General features: G+C 44.4%; 1 protein-coding gene across 1 annotated transcript; it reads left to right on the top strand.

The window, feature by feature from the left end:
• The first annotated feature begins 5,342 nt into the window (after window positions 1-5,342).
• On the top strand, window positions 5,343-8,021 carry LIPT2 (lipoyl(octanoyl) transferase 2). Its single transcript, XM_077926870.1, has 2 exons — window positions 5,343-5,972; window positions 7,345-8,021. Exons 1-2 carry the CDS (start codon window positions 5,504-5,506, stop codon window positions 7,575-7,577), a joined length of 702 nt encoding a protein of 233 aa, XP_077782996.1. The 5' UTR covers window positions 5,343-5,503; the 3' UTR covers window positions 7,578-8,021.
• Window positions 8,022-18,273: the final 10,252 nt, after the last annotated feature.

The raw sequence follows: 18,273 nt of genomic DNA, 5'->3' as shown, positions 1-18,273 counted from the left end.
CTGGTTTCCGTCATGCTGTTCTGTTGTGCCAGAAGCGGTTTAGTCCTGCTGGCCACATGACCCGGAAAGCTGTCTGTGGAAGGCCTGAAAGCGAGATGAACCCCATTCAGGGGTCCTTTACCTTTTACATGTAGCTCAGTACTGTCAACACTGACAGGCAACAGGGCTCCATGATTTCAGACAGGGAACAATAGAGCCCTACCTGGAAATGCCACGCACTGAACCTGGGAACTTCTGCCTGCAAAGCAGATGCAGAAGGTCCCACTGAGCTATGGTGAGCCAGTGTGGTGCAGTGGTTAAGAACAGTAGTCTCGTAATCTGGGGAACCAGGTTCACTTCCCCGCTCCTCCACATGCAGCTGCTGGGTGACCTTGGGCCAGTCACTCTTCTCTGAAGTCTCTCAGCCCCACTCACCGCACAGAGTGTTTGTTGTGGGGGAGGAAGGGAAAGGAGAATGTTAGCCGCTTTGAGACTCCTTCGGGTAGTGATAATGCGGGATATCAAATCCAAACTCTTCTTCTTCTTCTTCAATCTGCACTATCTGCAGACTGAAAGAATCAACGGGACCCAGAGAGCCACTGTACCGCATGGGATAATGAACACTGCTTAGCTCATGGGTAGGCAAACTAAGTCCCGGGGGGCCGGATCTGGTCCAATCGCCTCCTAAATCCAGCCAGCAGACGGTCCGGGAATCAGTGTGTTTTATACAAGTAGAATGTGTCCTTTTATTTAAAATGCATCTCTGGGTTATTTGTGGGGCATAGGAATTCGATCACCCCCCCCCCCAAATATAGTCCAGCCCCCCCACATGGTCTGAGGGGCAGTGGACTGGCCCACGGCTGAAAAAGGTGACTGACCCCTGGCTTAGCTCCTGTTTGTTATATCTTGGAGTGCGCGGTGTGAATCTCTTGAAAGAAGCACCATCACGGCATGCGTCAGGCTCAACCGAGAACCAGCTTAGGCTGGAAGTTCCGCAGGTGAAGTTTTATTATCTGGAAAGTCATCAGTAAAAGCTACTTTTAGATCATTTTATTATTGTTTTAGGCCTTTTAAAACGCTGCAAGCCGCTTGGCTAGTTCCCTAAAGGCACTGTAAGAGTTTTAGAAGTTTTGGAGCTATATAAAAGTTTGTAGTAAGCAGAAGCAAGTAAACACCCATCGTGAAGGATACACGTGGACTTTCAATGAGCTTTTGCATAACAGATCCCCATAACTTGTTTTAAGGCTGCGAAGTTCTGCACTGATTTTTTGGGAAAACCCAAAACAAACACAAAATTCGATGTCCCCAATTACTAGTGTTGCGAGGGAATTTCCCCCCCACACCTTTATCTATCCATGTATAATGTTATAAACTTCTATCATGTCAAAGATCTTCTATCACTGCAGCTGTCTCAGAGAAAAATAATATCCTAATGACCAGTGCTGTTTTTTTCTTTGAAAAAGAGGTGCTGGAGCTCACAATGAAATTCTTCCTTGTTCTCTTAGAATGGAATTGGCACCCATCTGAGAGGCGCTGGCGGAGGAAGAGAGGGGTGGGGTGCCATCGCGGCTGCCCCCCCCCCACTGGGCGCAACACCCCCGCAGGCAGCATGCCAAGCCCCAGTCACGCCCCCATCTGCTCTCCTCGCCCCCCCCCCCCCCCCCGAGCCAGAGCATGAAGCTCTGCCACTGGTTGCTGGAGCTGAGTTCTTGTAAGCTCCAGCTGAACAAAGACCTGCTAATGCCTCTCTCTCTTTTTTTAAATTTTCAAAGATCTTTATTGAAACTTAACATATATACATAACCAAAATTCCCAACGATTCCCTCACATAAAATATAATATCTAAATTACAACAGCTGCATAATTATACACTTAATTAGAAAACCCACCCCCAACCCCTCCACAGCAATTCAACTTCTTTATATTTCTTTCTACCTTTCCCCCCTTGCATTCTATAATAATTTTTGTTAAATTCTGATTTTTCCTTCTTTCTTTATTTGTTTTGTTACTGCTTACATTTTTATTCTAAGCCTATTAACATGTCATTTTTAGAACAATATTTGGACATATAATATTTGAAATACTTCCACTCCATTCTTAACTTTTGCTTTGATCGATATCTTATAATTGAAGTTAATTTTGCCAATTCTATATACTCACTTAATTTACAAATCCACTCTTCCTTTGTTGGTGTGTCCTGAGATTTCCATTTGGTAGCAATCACTACCTTGGCAGCTGTTGTTGCATATAAAAAGATTTTTTTTCCATATGTGGTATGTCTTTGCCCACCAACCCTAACAGATAAGCTTATGCTAGTGCCTCTCAAACAGAGTCTCACACAGAAAGACACCATATAATTGTTTTTAAACAGAAAAAAAAGTTCAATTTTTTATTTTTATTTTTTAATTTCATTTTCAAAAACAGGAACAGAGAGCATATTGAACCCCCTAAATCAGGCATGTCCAAAGTCCGTTTCCAGGATCCGGCCCCTGCGGCAGTTTATTTCCTGGGGTAAAAATTCTAAAAAAAAATCAACAACTTCAATCCTAAAAGAAGCTCAACAACTCCAACCCTGAAAAAAGCTGAACAACTTCAATCCTAAAAAAATGTCAACAACTTTGGTCGGCCCCCACAGCCCTTCGCTTCATCAAATCTGGCCCTCTTTGAAAAAAGTTTGGACACTCTAAATGTTTCTTATAAATAAATTCTAGAGAGTTTAGTCGGGTTTACTGTTCCGTAGGTGCAACAGGGACTGCAGCTTTACAATGCACTCCCAGGCTTGTTTACTTGGAATTAAGCCCTGCTAAATTCATGGAAACACAGAACTTGTTGGCGAGGTACCCAAAGGTCATCCAGTCCAACCCCTGCAATGCAGGAATCACAGCTAATTTAACGGAGCTTACACCCATATATACATACACAGGGCATCTGCAACCGCGGCACGCATTTTCCCAGGAGAAAGGGGCAGTATCCAACTCAGTTTTACCCAGTTTTCAACAGACTTGTTAAAATTAATTCAAAAAAGGCCACCTACTGTGGACGTTTGATGGCAGAAAGTGAGGAGGAATTAAAGAACCTTTTATTGAGGGTGAAAGAGGAAAGTGCAAAATTTGGTCTGAAGCTCAACATCAAAAAAACGAAGATCATGGCCACTGGCCCCATCACCTCCTGGCAAATAGAAGGAGAAGAAATGGAGGCAGTGAGAGATTTTACTTTCTTGGGCTCCATGATCACTGCAGATGGTGACAGCGGTCACAAAATTAAAAGACGCCTGCTCCTTGGGAGAAACGCGATGGCAAAGCTAGACAGCATCTTAAAAAGCAGAGACATCACCTTGCCAACGAAGGTCCGTATAGTTAAAGCTCTGGTTTTCCCAGTAGTGATGTATGGAAGTGAGAGCTGGACCATAAAGAAGGCTGATCGCCAAAGAATGGATGCTTTTGAATTCTGGTGCTGGAGGAGACTCTTGAGAGTCCCATGGACTGCAAGAAGATCAAACGCATCCATTCTTAAGGAAATCAGCCCTGAGTGCTCACTGGAAGGACAGATCCTGAAGCTGAGGCTCCAATACTCTGGCCACCTCATGAGAAGAGAAGACTCCCTGGAGAAGACCCTGATGTTGGGAAAGATGGAGGGCACAAGGAGAAGGGGACGACAGAGGACGAGATGGTTGGACAGTGTTCTCAAAGCTACCAGCATGAGTTTGACCAAACTGCGGGAGGTAGTGGAAGACAGAAGTGCCTGGCGTGCTCTGGTCCATGGAGTCACAAAGAGTCGGACACGACTAAACGACTAAACAACAACAACAACACTGTGGACGCGGGTGGCGCTGTGGTCTAAACCACTGAGCCTAGGGCTTGCCGATCAGAAGGTCGGCGGTTCGAATCCCTGTGACGGGGTGAGCTCCCATTGCTCAGTCCCTGCTCCTGCCAACCTAGCAGTTTGAAAGCACGTCAAAGTGCAAGTATATAAATAGGTACCGCTCCGGCAGGAAGGTAAACGGCGTTTCCGTGCAGTGCTCTGGTTCCCCAGAAGCGGCTTAGTCATGCTGGCCACATGACCCGGAAGCTGTATGCTGGCTCCCTCGGCCAGTAAAGCGAGATGAGCGCCGCAACCCCAGAGTCGGCCACGACTGGACCTAATGGTCAGGGGTCCCTTTACCCTTTACCTTTACTCTTTAACCGATGGGTAAGCAAACTAACACCTTCTCAATCCGGCCCACAGACAGTCTGGGAATCAGCGTGTTTTCACATGAGTAGAATGTGTGCTTTTATATAAAATGCATCTTTGGGTTATTTGAGGGGCATAGGAATTCATTCATTTCCCCCCGCCAAAAATATAGTCCGGCCCCCCACAAGTTCTGAGGGACAGTGGACCGGCCCCCTGCTGAAAAAGTTTGCTGACCCCTGGTTTAACCAGCTCTGACTTCACACTATTTGTGCAATGGGAGCGTTTAGGCAGGCAATTACTTTGCTCCTGTTAGTTTACTGATGGGGCAGGCCCAGGAATAGTTCCGAGGAGCATTATACTTGATTCAATTTAAATGAACTAAAACTGCTGAAAGTCACCAAATTGAATCAGATGCGTGTGGTTTTTCTTTTGCAATATTTCTGCAAAGGGATTCCCCTTTAGGCAATGCTGTATCAGGGAGCTTTGAATGTTTGATGTTTTTTGTTATTATGCTTTTATATGTGATGGAAGCTACCCAGAGTAGCTGGGGCAGCCCAGCCAGACGGGCGGTGTAATAATAATTAAAAAAAATGATAATGATAATAATCACCCATTAATAATACTATATTATTATTATTATTATTATTATTATTATTATTATTATTATTATTATTATACTATAATGATACTATACTATATTATTATTAATTTATTATTATCAGTAGCAGCTGTTATTATTATTAATTTATACGCCACCTAATAATAATATTTATTCATATATTCATAATAATAACAACACTATTATTATATTATATTATATTATATTATATTATATTATTATTAATAATAATTTATTATCATCATCAGTAGCAGCTGTTATTATTATTAATTTATACACCACCTAATATTTATTCATATATTCATAATAATAATAATAATAGTAACAACACTATTATTATACTATATATTATATTAATAATAATAATAACTTATTATCATCATCAGTAGCAGCTGTTATTATTATTATTAATAATTTATACGCCACCTGATAATAATATTTATTCTAATAATATTAATATTAACAACAACAACAACAACAACAACAACAACAACACTGTTGTGAAACTATACTACATTATTATCATTAGTTTATTACTACCACCAGTAGCAGCCGCAGCCAAAATAAACCCCCCAGCCCCGCCCCAGGCGTCGTTGTGTGCACTCTGCACGCGCCCAGGAGCCCTCTCGCGGCCTGAGCCAGAACTTCTCCTTCCTTCCTTCCTCCTCCTCCGAAGCCTCTGCCCTTCTCTTCCTCCCGGCTGGCGTGCCCGTGGCGCCGGACCCCGGCTGCCGGATGCGGCCTCCCCCGGTGCTTGTGCTGCGCCTGGGCCGCGCGGCCTACCTGGACTCCCTGGCGGCGCAGGGCCGCTGCGTGAGGCGCCACCGCGAGGCCTCGGCCTCCCCTGAGGCGCCGCACCGGCTGCTGCTGTGGGAGCCCTCGGGCCCCGTCTTCACGGTGGGGCTGCGCGGCCTGGACGCCCGGCGGGCGGCCTCGGCGGAGGAGGAGCGCCGGCTGAGGGCGCTGGGCGCCGGCTTCGAGCGCGTCCCCCGCGGCGGCCTGGCCACCTTCCACGGGCCCGGCCAGCTGGTGGCCTACCCGGTGCTGGACCTGCGGCGCTTCGGGCTGCCCGTGCGGGGCTACGTGGCCGCCCTGGAGAGCGTGGCCGTGGCCGCCTGCCGAAGGCTCGGCCTCCCGCAAGCCGCCGCCCTGCCGCCGCCCTGCACCGGCGTCTGGCTCCGAGGGAGGAAGGTCTGCGCCATCGGTGGGTGAGAGGAGGAGAGAAATCTCCGTCCTCCAGAGTGTGTGTGTGTGTGTGTGTGTGTGTGTGTGTGTGTATCTTGCTATACCTGTATATATATATATATGTGTGTGTGTGTGCGCGCGCGCGCATATATATATATATATATATATATATATATATATATATATCTTGCTATACCTGTGTGTGTGTGTGTGTGTGTATATATATATATATATATATATATGTATGTGTGTGTGTGTGTGTGTATATATATATGTATGTATCTTGCTATACCTGTATATGTATGTATGTGTGTGTGTGTGTGTGTGTGTGTATATATGTATCTTGCTATACCTGTATATGTGTATATATATATATATGTGTGTGTGTGTGTGTATAATATCTATCCATATACCCATCTCTCTCTCTCTTTGTATATATGTCTATGGCTATCTATATGTACCTAGGGCTATACCCATATCCACATCTATATCCATATCTATCTATATGTATCTATACAGTCTATATCTATATCTATATCTATATATGTCATATATCTAGGGCTATATCCATATCTATAGCCATATCTATCTCTATACCTACCTACCTATATAAATCATATCATACCTACCTAGGGCCATATCTATAACCATATCTATCTCTATACCTCTCTCTCTCTCTCTCTCTCTCTCTCTCTCTCTCTATATATATATATATATATATCATATCTTTGTTGTTGTTGTTGTTTAGTCGTTTAGTCGTGTCCGACTCTTCGTGACCCCATGGACCAGAGCACGCCAGGCACCTCTGTCCTCCACTACCGTACTTCCCGCAGTTTGGTCAAACTCATGCTGGTAACCTCGAAAACACTATCCAACCATCTCGTCCTCTGTCGCCCCCTTCTCCTTGTGCCCTCCATCTTTCCCAGCATCAGGGTCTTCTCCAGGGAGTCTTCTCTTCTCATGAGGTGGCCAAAGTACTGGAGCCTCAGCTTCACGATCTGTCCTTCCAGTGAGCACTCAGGGCTGATTTCCTTAAGAATGGATGCGTTTGATCTTCTTGCAGTCCATGGGACTCTCTAGAGTCTCCTCCAGCACCATAATTCAAAAGCATCAATTCTTCGCCGATCAGCCTTCTTTATGGTCCAGCTCTCACTTCCATACATCACTACTGGGAAAACCATGGCTTTAACTATACGGACCTTAGTTGGCAAGGTGACGTCTCTACTTCTCAAGATGCTGTCTAGGCCTGTCATTGCCCTTCTCCCAAGAAGCAGGCGTCTTTTAATTTCGTGGCTGCTGTCACCACTGTATTGCGGCACAGCACTTGATAAATGGACGGCGGCTCTCCCTTCCCAGTAAGTTTAATGCATCTCTCTTGTCTCGCTCTCCAGGCATTCACTGCGGAAGGCATATCACCTCGCACGGTTTGGCTCTGAACTGCTGCACCGACTTGACGTGGTTTGACCACATTGTTCCTTGTGGGCTGGAGGGGAAGGAGGTGACCTCTCTGAGCAGAGAACTCCAGAGACACGTCTCGGTTGAAGAAGCCACAGAGCCTTTTCTGGCTGCCTTTCAAGAGGTGTTCAAGTGCACTTTGATGGAAGGATCTCCAACAGAGAATTAGGAGTTTGGGAGAATGAATTGTCCTAATATCCGCCTGCTCCTTAGGAACACACAGTGCTGTTCCTAACGGAAGATCTACTGAATCATGAAAATCACTGTATGCCTTTGTGTATGAGGTTTGTCTTCTGCTGCCAATGTGTTGCCTTCAGATATTACTGTGTTACAGCTCCCATTATCCCATTAGCCGTGAGGGCTGGGGATGATAGGAATTGGAGTTCAACGACATCTGGAGAGACTGGGCCAACCCAGTTCTGCTGCATAGGCTTGAAATGTTGGAGTTTCCTTTCCCAGCCAGTCCTGGGAATTTTGCCTTTTTGTGAAAGGAGAGTCCCAAAGAATTTCCTTTTTTAAAAAATAATTTTTATTGAATGGTTTTATGTTACAAAAAACAATACAGCCATACTACCACTAAATATAATTAAGAAATAAAAATTACATACATCGATATTTAGTTTGTTATTTGTTATTTACTGTCTTATTTCCTCCCAAACATTGCATACAACAACACACATATGTGCAGACACCCACACACCCACACCCGCACACAAAATGATTATAATGAAAGTAAATATTTTTTCCCCTTTTATCTTCCAAAATCTTTTCTTCAACTTTGACTTCCTGTCAAGTCCCTTTGCATGTGTTTTATCTTACATTTGAATGTACACAAAACAATGAACCTTTCTATATAATTTTTCTAATACATTCTGAAAACATAATAAATCCTTAATTGTTGTCCACCTCCTTTTAGTTCCTTTATCACTCAAATGCTAGCACGGAGTCAAAACTATTATTGTATTTTTGAACATATATTCTCTAACCATCCCATTTTTCCGCAAATTTTTGCTTTGAGTTTCCTCTGAGTTTACTAGTCAGTTGAGCCGTCTCCACCAATTCCTGTAATTTGATTTGCCAATCTGTTATTTTTGGGGCCTCGCGATCTTTCCATCCCTTGGCCGAGTCCCAAGGAATTTCCAACGGAATGTTCAGCGTCTCAAAAAACTACAGTTCCCAGGAAGCCGTGATGGTATTAAAGGTGTTCACAGTTTGTGGTGTAATGGGGTTTCTGTTCAGTTGTTTCCGTTAAATAGCGGACCTGGAGAGCTGAAGATAATGCCAATATATTTCACATCTGGCAACACAACGTTCCCCTCTGGTTTCAGATTTTCAGATAGTACCTGGGTAGACGAGTCTAAAAAGTCCTGGAGACAAATTTTCACAGCCCTCTCGCAGATATGGTGGCTCATTGACCAGAAGTGTATACTCGGTTCTGACCCAGCTAAGTCTCCTGCAACAAAAAATACCTCAGGAGGTTTAGTTTGGTCAGAATCCAGTATACAGAGAAAGAATATAGACCTCATGATTTTAGAGCTGATTGTAGAAGTGGAACAGGGTTCACTGTGATAACATGTGGAAGGTTTTTCCCCCAAATGTTTGGAGATCGCTTAACATGGATTAAGACACTTTGAATTTTCCCAATCGCCTCTCCTCCCCACACCCAGTAAACTAACAGAATAAATAATCTATAAAGCCATCTTTGTTAGGTGGTTTTTCAGTGGGTGACATTCAACTGTTCCTGCAGGTATTCTTGTCAAATATTTCCACTCTTTATTCACTAGGGTAAATTTATATTCTGGCGATACAATGTGATCCGAAAAATGCTTACTTAGAAGTAAACCACAGGACTTCCTCTAGTAAATGGGTTTAGGATTGCAGCCTTAAGAGTATGTACAGCTTTCTGAGACAAGTTAATATGAAATATTTTCATTGTTCTAATTGAAAAGCCAGTGGCTGCCATATATATATTTCTTCTGGGACACCTGAAACATGCTTTCAGGTCCCCTTTCTGTGGTCACAACTGAGGTGGTTAAAGAATGCTAGATAAGTAGATTAGTTTGACTACTTGACAGCATTCTTACGAATGTCATTGCAGTTCTGATCTGCAAGGGCTAAGAGATATTCTAGAATCCCGCATCCAGAATAAAATGATTTTCATAATAGCTGGGTGGTGCCAGATGAAGCCCTGGTGGTTGTCTAGACATGTTTTGGGATTCAGATGCTGCAGCCTAACCTGACAAATATTAGTGTATGAGGAAAAGGAAATTTGGGTCAGTCTGGCAGCAGGAAGGATAGGAGGTTCTAACTAAGTTTGATGGTCGACACTCAAGTGTTTCATTCTTTACTTTATCTGTAAAGGTATTTATGAGCCGTAGTAGCTCATAATACTGTGGCAGCACACAAGAAATAAAATTGAAAACATACAACAAAAATCATACCATACAACATAAAATGGTAGCGTACAAGATCACATGACCCAACAACGAATAAAATGTATTCTCTCAAAATGCTTGGCAGAGCAAAAATGTTTTTGGCTAACGGCAAAACGTTTTCCCAGCTCTACTTCTGAATCCCTCCTGGATAATAAAGAAATACCTGTGTACAGGTAGAGGAATGGGGTGGGAAACTTTTCCTGCTTTATGTATGTTGCCTTTTGGGGAGATAACAAGGGAATCCCCCCCCCAGCCCATAAGGCAGGAGAACACAGTACAGTGGTACCTTGGTTTATGAACTTAATCTCTTCCGGAAGTCCGTTCTTAAACTAAGGCGTGCTTCCCCATTGCAGCGGGGGACTCGATTTACAAATGGAACACACTCAACAGGAAGCGGAACGTGTTCTGCTTCCAAGGCAAAGTTCACAAACCAAAACACGTGTTTCCGGGTTTGCAGTGTTCTTAATCCAAGTTGTTCATAAACTAAGCTGTTCTTAAACCAAGGTTCCACTGTACTGCTTCCCTTCTGGAAAGGCAACAGTGCTGTGGGGAGAAGAGGCACAGCAATACTTCTCATGTGGCTCTGGGTGTCTGATATTTCCCCAAATGGTGCAGAAAGGAGCCATGTCACAAAGACACGATCCTTTTCTCGAGAAAGGTAATCCATCAAGGCAACCAAAGCCAATTTGGCCCTATAACTAGGCATGAAATACGTCGAGACAATCTGTTCCAAGAGTACTTGGCAAGTATTGGCACACAACCCTGTCAACCGCCTTCCTGAAATGGGTCTTTGGGATTAGGCAGTAGTAGTAGTAGTAGTAGTAGTAGTAGTAGTAGTAGTAGTAGTAGTAGTAATTTATTTGTACCCTGCCCATCTGGCTGGGTTTCCCCAGCCACTCTGGGCGGCTTCCAACAAAGATTAAAAATATATTAAAATGTCACACATTAAAAACTTCCCTTCAGATGTCTTCTAAATGTCAGGTAGTTGTTTATCTCTTTGACATCTGATGGGAGGGCATTCCATAGGGCGGGCACCACTACCAAGAAGGCCCTCTGCCTGGTTCCCTGTAACCTCACTTCTCGCAGGGAGGGAACCGCCAGAAGGCCCTCAGCGCTGGACCTCAGTGTCTGGGCAGAACGATGGGGGTGGAGACGCTCCTTCAGGTATACTGGTCCTAGACTGTTTAGGGCTTTCAAGGTCAGCACCAACACTTTGAATTATGCTCAGAAACATACTGGAAGCCAATGAAGACCTTTCAGGACTGGTGTTATATGGTCTCGGTGGCCGCTCCCAGTCACCAGTCTAGCTGCCGCATTCTGGATTAATTGCAGTTTCCAGGTCACCTTCAAAGGTAGCCCCACGTAGAGCGCATTGCAGTAGTCCAAGCGGGACAAAACCAGAGAATGCACCACTCTGGCAAGGCAGTTTGTGGGGAGGTAGGGTCTAAGCCTGCGTACCAGATGGAGCTGGTAAACACCCCAGCCACTCTGGGCAGCTTCCAACAGGATATTAAAAACACAATAAAACATCAAACATTAAAAGCTTCCCTAAACAGGCTGCCTTCAGATGTCTTCTAAAAGTCAGATAGTTGATTTCCTTGACATCTGATGGGAGGGTGTTCCACAGGGCGGGTGCCACTACCAAGAAGGCCCTCTGCCTAGTTCCCTGTAACTTGCCTTCTCACAGGGAGGGAACCACCAGAAGGCCCTTGGAGCTGGACCTCAGTGTCTGGGCAGAACGACGGGGGTGGAAACGCTCCTTCAGGTATATTGGGCCGAGGCCGCTTAGGGCTTTAAAGGTCATCACCAACCAACAGATTTTCTGGAGTGGTGAGATCATGGTGTCTTTCGGGACAGCTGAGACCATTCCTGCCCTAACACATTGACTGCATGCCGGACCCACTTGGTCACATGCTCTTGGCAAGTTTTAATAAGCCCAAAGGGTCAAGAGAACAGACACACTGCTAGCCACATCGTTGCGAGGAACTAGGCCACGTCATTGATTGAAACCAATCCCATGAACTTGCAGCAAACGCCACTGGACACCTCATTGGAGACAGCCGGGAACGTGGATCGCCATGAAGATTGCTATGAAGGCAAGTGACACTCAAGCTGCCTTGCAAACAGTTCACAGTGGGCTTTTCTGAAGGGTCTAAAAATATTTTTTAAAGTGTTGAAGAATCGCTACAAACCTTTATAACTTCACAGGTTTCAGCTCTGCAAAAACCTGGCTAGCTTGTGAATGTTAGAGCATCGCTTCTCAATCAGAAGGTGACTCTTAAAATATGTGTGTACAAGTATTAAGATGGAGGTGAAGAGGTCCAAAGTCAACATTTGTTCAAAAACCCCGATTAAAAAGCCTTTCCCTTTCTTTCACTTCTGCTCCTTAACTGGAGCTAAATGTCGTTCCAGTGAAGAATGCTCTCTTTCTGTCCTTCCCATCTCTACCATTTGACACTTTGATTTATCTGACGTTATTTATGAAATGAATTATATGGGTTTGGCTTTTTTAATACCAGGTCAGGCTTGGCCAGAGAATCATGGCATATAGCCAGTAGAAGAGTACAATGGTGGTTTTTGTTTTTTTGTGGAGTTCTTTTTAAAGCTTTCAGCAGTTTCCTTGAGGCTTCTTCTGTTGAGAGAAAGTTGGGGATTCTTGAGTTAGTGGCATTTAGGCTCATCATCAATTTCCCACAGGAATGTGGGAAATAATCCAAGCAATTTGCAAGGGTTCCCTGAGTAAAAAGTAGCATCATTTATTTAAATATATATGAGCCACACTTTTATAAAGTGTATCACTGCAGCTTGCAGTGTGGCCATATAATCAGTTCATACAAATGTCCATAAAACATAACGAAGAAGAAGAAGAAGAGTTTGGATTTGATATCCCGCCTTTCACTCCCTTTAAGGAATCTCAAAGCGGCTAACATTCTCCTTTCCCTTCCTCCCCCACAACAAACACTCTGTACGGTGAGTGGGGCTGAGAGACTTCAAAGAAGTGTGACTGGCCCAAGGTCACCCAGTAGCTGCATGTGGAGGAGCGGAGACGCGAACCCGGTTCCCCAGATTAGGAGACTACCGCTCTTAACCACAACACCTCACTGGCTCTCAGAAGATCATTACGAGTTGGTTAAAAAGGAGAAACTCATTGTGAAGGCCTGTCTATAAGCAGCAGATCTTTCAGAAGATGCCTGAGGTCAGTCCCTGTTTGCCTCATGGGTGCTACAACCCTGTGCACAGTTTTTTGTTTTTTTACCTTCCCTTCGCAGTGGTACCTATTTATCTACTTGCCCTGGCGTGTTTTTGAACTGCTAAGTTGGCAGGAGCTGGGACAGAGCAACGGGAGCTCACGCCGTTGTGCGGATTCAAACCGCCGACCTTCCAATCGGCAAGCCCAAGGCTCAGTGGTTTAGACCACAGCGCCACCCGTGTCCTGTGCACAGTTACCTGGAGGTAAGCGTCATTGAAAAAAGTGGGCTTTACTGCCAAGTAAATTCCTGCCTTGCAGGGGGTTGGTTTCCCTTCCAACTTTACAATTCAATGATTCTAAATATGCATGTAGGGCCAGATTTAGGTTTGATGAGGCCCTAAGCTACTGAAGGTAATGGGGCCCTTTATATGTCCAGCTGTCCTTTGTCAACAACAAATTGTCCCTGTTGTTGTTTTTTGTTGTTGAATATATGCTATATTGTAATTTATGGACCTAATGGGTATCGAAAGTCATTTGCACGTGTTGCCATGCAAGAAGTCCATGCAGAATGTAGGCACCCTATATATAGAGCAATGATAATGAGCAAACCAGTGATATTTTAGGGAGCAGGCTAGCAGGTGGGGCCCATGACTAACAGCATAGGAGCCTACGCAACACAAAACACTGTTGCTGTATATAAAGGTAAAGGTAAAGGGACCCCTGACCATTAGGTCCAGTCGTGGCCGACTCTGGGGTTGCGGCGCTCATCTCGCTTTACTGACCAAGGGAGCCAACGTTTGTCCACAGACAATTTTTCTGGGTCATGTGGCCAGCATGATTAAGCCATTTCTGGCGAAACCAGAGCAGCACACGGAAACACCGTTTACCTTCCCGCTGGAGCAGTACCTATTTATCTACTTGCACTTTGACGTGCTTTCAAACTGCTAGGTTGGCAGAAGTAGGGACCGAACAACGGGAGCTCACCCCGTCATGGGGATTCCAACCGCCAACCTTCTGATCGGCAAGTCCTAGGCTCAGTGGTTTAGACCACAGCGCCACCCGCGTCCCATTGCTGCTGTATGTAGGTTTTATTTTGGAAATGTATTTTGGAAATGTACGTCCATTTTTTTCCTTTAAATTTTTTGGGGGCCCCCAAGAGAGTGCGTCCCTAAGCTATAGTTTCTTTAGCTTTTACGTAAATCTGGGATTGGACCATATGTCTCTGATCTGGCTAGGCACCCCCAAACAGTTGCAGGGGTTCCTGCTTTCGGTCTAACTTAACTCAACCTGGGTTCCGGGTTGGCGCCATCGCCGAATGGCGGACTCCCTCCGAGCTCCGGAGGGAGCCGGCTCGGCAGGGGTTGGGTCCTCCCGCGCCGGCGACGCGGGGACCCTCAAAAACCATGGGCGCTGAAACCCATGGACATGGTGACTCGGCTGGCACCTTTTAAGCCCCCCCCCCCCGACCCGCGAAGGAGCCTTTTTAAAGGCTGCGGAACGGGTGACAGGGGGTGGTGGTGCTTTGAGTACTCCGCTTCCCCTGCCAAGCGAAGCCGCATGCCATTCGACGGAGAGCGCTGACTTCTTCCATTGGAAATTCGGACTTAAAGTATAACCCGTGAGTAATTGGAACTTGGATTAAAAAGGACAAAATTTATAAAAAATTTGGAACGAGCGGGGAGGGCGTAAAAAGGAAGTCAGCCCCCCCCCCCTGTTGTAGAGGAGTTAAAGCAAAGGACTTAACATCTAAGATCGAGTGCAACCCTATTCTGAAAAAGTTATTAAATTTTGCGATGGAAAATTATAAGACTGAGCTGGAGGAGAATAGTGGAAGTGAATTAAAAAGCAACCCCCCCACGGAACCTGGGAGCGTTTTAGCTAGAGCGCCCGGAGAAGACAAGGAGAGGTTTTGACAGCTGTCAAAGAGCTGTCAAAGCAGAAGAACAAAAAAGAACTTTGTTCCAAGGACTTTACCGGTTACATTTGTTATAATTTGGACTTAGAATGTTTAAAACAAGGAATACTAAGTTACTATGATTGCTGGTTGTGATCTGGAAGGGAACTGAGTTATTGCAATTCACCTAGAGGAGCTGAGGGATATTACAAGTTGTCAGCACTGAATTTGAACAGAACTCTTTATCTCCTGGGAAACTGCAGAAATGGAACACTATTTTGGCTACAGAGGCTTACACATGTAAAGCAGACAATGGACTTATCTACCGAAGAATGGAAGGGATTTGGCATCATGTTTGGTTCCTGAATAACAGAGCCTTTGCAGAGGAATTTAGAGACTTTTTGAATTGGAACATCTGTGCAGGAAAATAGGAAAAGAAAAGGAGGGGAAAAAGAAGAGACAGATCAACAAGAACAACAAGAACAATCGACAACTGGATAAAGCTGGAAGCGGGAACATTTGGAACATCCAGAAAAAGTATAAAGAAGTAAAACTGGAGTTTTCACTCCCAAGTATAAAAAAGTCTGGATGGGAAAAATGGGCCCTTTTGAGATAGACTCCTTCCAAGATTGGATATACAAAATTAAAAATGACTGGTAAAGGACTATGGTTTTAAAAAAAAATGTGGGAGCTACAGGAAGACATCAGATTCGAGAAATATTGGGGACGCAACCGGGGAAAGGGGGAGGGAAATTTGGAATCTAAAGGGTGTAAAACTACATTTTATTTTATTATATTTTAATCTATTATGTATATTAAAGGGGAGAACGCGTGGAAGGGACTAAGTCGATTTTAGGAGGTGGGCTAATATTTTTAAATTGGGATAATGACACTAAGTTTAAAATCTGGAATAAGAAATTGCTGAACTTATTTGTAAGAATTGGAATGCAAGAGGGGGAGGGGAGGGGAAGTCCTGGAAAGATGATATGGAAAATAAGACTCTAAATTGGGATGTTTTGTTTTTGATATTGTTATAATTGGAAATGCCTAATAAATATTATTTTTTTTTAAAAAAAACTTAACTCAACCTCAAATCACTTTCATTTATCAACCCCATTTTTCTCAGCTAGTGGAGCTAGTGGTTTCTGAGGATTGAGATGTGCCACTATTGTTGCTTAGCGAAACAGCCGGCAGTCTCTCGACCTCTGCTCCATTGCAAAATAACCCACCCTTGCCATTGCGCCACATTTATGGCTTCTAGGAACGGGAGCGGCTGCTCCTGTTCAGAGGGAAGATGAGGTCAGGATCTTCCAGCACAGCTGAGACATGCCCCACAATTGCATAAGTCGTCCCAGGTATGTAGCCCGAAATATGCACCGCAACTGCAGATTTAACTCATAAATCCAGGCAGTAATTTAGCCCTGCCATCTTGCAGGAGGAAAAAATAAAACAAGGACTGAGGCGGTGGCTTAGGACATGTCTGCACGAATGTCAATCAAGTGAAACTCCGACGAGGGCGAGCCTGGTGTGGACCCTGCTGTGTTGCAAATAGGAGTGAGACCAGAAGCACGTTGCAAAGTATGAGAACAGTCTCTCAAAGGACCTGTTGATGGCATTTTACCATTGTACTGCAGAGAGTGTATTAACTTATGGTCTGTGTGTGTGGTTTGGGAGCTGCACGGTCAGGGAAAAAGCTATGCTGTCCAGGGTTGTAAAGACTGCAGAGAGAATAATTGGGTGCACTCTTCCCACCTTGGATCAAATCTATGCTTCCAGGTGCCACAAGAAAGCTGCAGAGATAGTGCAGGATAGTGCGCACCCCGGAAATGATCTCTTTCAGCTTCTGCCTTCTGGAAGACGGTACAGGGTTATAAAGACTAGGACTAGCCGCCTGAGAAACAGTTTCTATGCAAATGCGATTTTGGTTTTAAATGCAGTGTAAGGTAGTCTCTATGGGAGTATATTGTATTTAATTATGTGGTATCAGAGTTTTTAGGGGGCTAACCAGGTTGGGATAGCAGGCTTGTTGGTTTGAATGTCTGATGTAGATTCCCCCCCCCCCAATTTCGTTGTTCTGTATGGGACAATGACAATAATGATTATCGTATCGTATCCAGTGGTGTAGCGTGGGTTGTCAGCACCCGGGGCAAGGCAAGTAATTTGCGCCCCCTAACCCGTGGATTTGCGCCCCCTAACCTGTGGATTTGCCCTAACCCCAGATGTTGCGCCCGGTGCGGCCGGCCCCCCCTGCACCCCCCAAGCTACGCCACTGATCGTATCGTAACATCAGAAGAGCCTGCCGGATCAGGCCAATGGCCCGTCTAGTCCAACATCCTGATCTCACAGCGGCCGAACAGTTTTCTGTGGAAAACCAGCTAGCAGGATCCGGGCACCAGAGCAATCGTCTCCCTGTGGATTTCCATCAACTGGGATTCTGAAGCATCGCTGCGCTGTGGAGCGCAGAACAGAGCCATCGTTGGCAGAATTCTCCTCCTGGAGTTTGTCTAATCCTCTTTTATTTTTTTTTTATTTTTATCTTTTTTAGAGAAGGTTGGAAAACGTTTATTGTTGTTTTTTTAAACAATTATTTAACATAACTATTACAAAATACAGTGGTGCCTCGGGTTAAGTACTTAATTCGTTCCAGAGGTCCGTACTTAACCTGAAACTGTTCTTAACCTGAAGCACCACTTTAGCTAATGGGGCCTCCCGCTGCTGCCGTGCCGCCAGAGCATGATTTCTGTTCTCAACCTGAAGCAAAGTTCTTAACCTGAAGCACTATTTCTGGGTTAGCAGAGTCTGTAACGTGAAGCGTATGTAACCTGAAGCATATGTAACTCGAGGTACCACTGTATAAGCAAAATATTGCAAATACATACATACATGCATATTTCAGATAAGCACGCGTATCTGATACAATGAATGGTATACCTTATTTAATCAAAAGTACAGCCGGTTACGTCCTGTGTGTTTATGTTACAGGTAACCATAGGTTTGTTGTTGTCGTTTTGCAGCGCACGGCAGGCAAAAGTTCAACAGGTGAAGCCCCACCTGTTGGACTTCTTATTCCAATTTTTTTAATTGATTTTCACAAAATTATAAACAAACAAACAAACAAAATCATAACCTTATTAAAAATTACACTTATTAACATTGTTAAGTGACTTAACACTTGGTTGAATTTCAATGCATATCCTTTTAATGGTTTTCCAAATCACAGTTCTTCTAAAATTTAACTTGGACATTAACACCCTTAAGCCTTTTCATTTGACATTAAACCTATTAATTCATCACTTAACTTATCTAAAATCCTTTAAGATCAAAGATTAGGATAAATAAAGAGGGT

The sequence above is a fragment of the Podarcis muralis genome, chromosome 4, assembly GCF_964188315.1.
Source record: "Podarcis muralis chromosome 4, rPodMur119.hap1.1, whole genome shotgun sequence".
NCBI lineage: Eukaryota > Metazoa > Chordata > Lepidosauria > Squamata > Lacertidae > Podarcis > Podarcis muralis.
The sequence above is the reverse complement of the archived record's forward strand: the minus strand, read 5'-3'. Positions and strand labels throughout refer to the sequence as shown.

Coding starts and splice junctions, on each gene's coding strand:
- LIPT2 (XM_077926870.1), top strand. CDS start 5,504: ATGCGGCCTCCCCCGGTGCTTGTGCTGCGCCTGGGCCGCGCGGCCTAC. Junction 5,973..7,344: donor GAGGAAGGTCTGCGCCATCG/GTGGGTGAGAGG, acceptor CTCGCTCTCCAG/GCATTCACTGCGGAAGGCAT.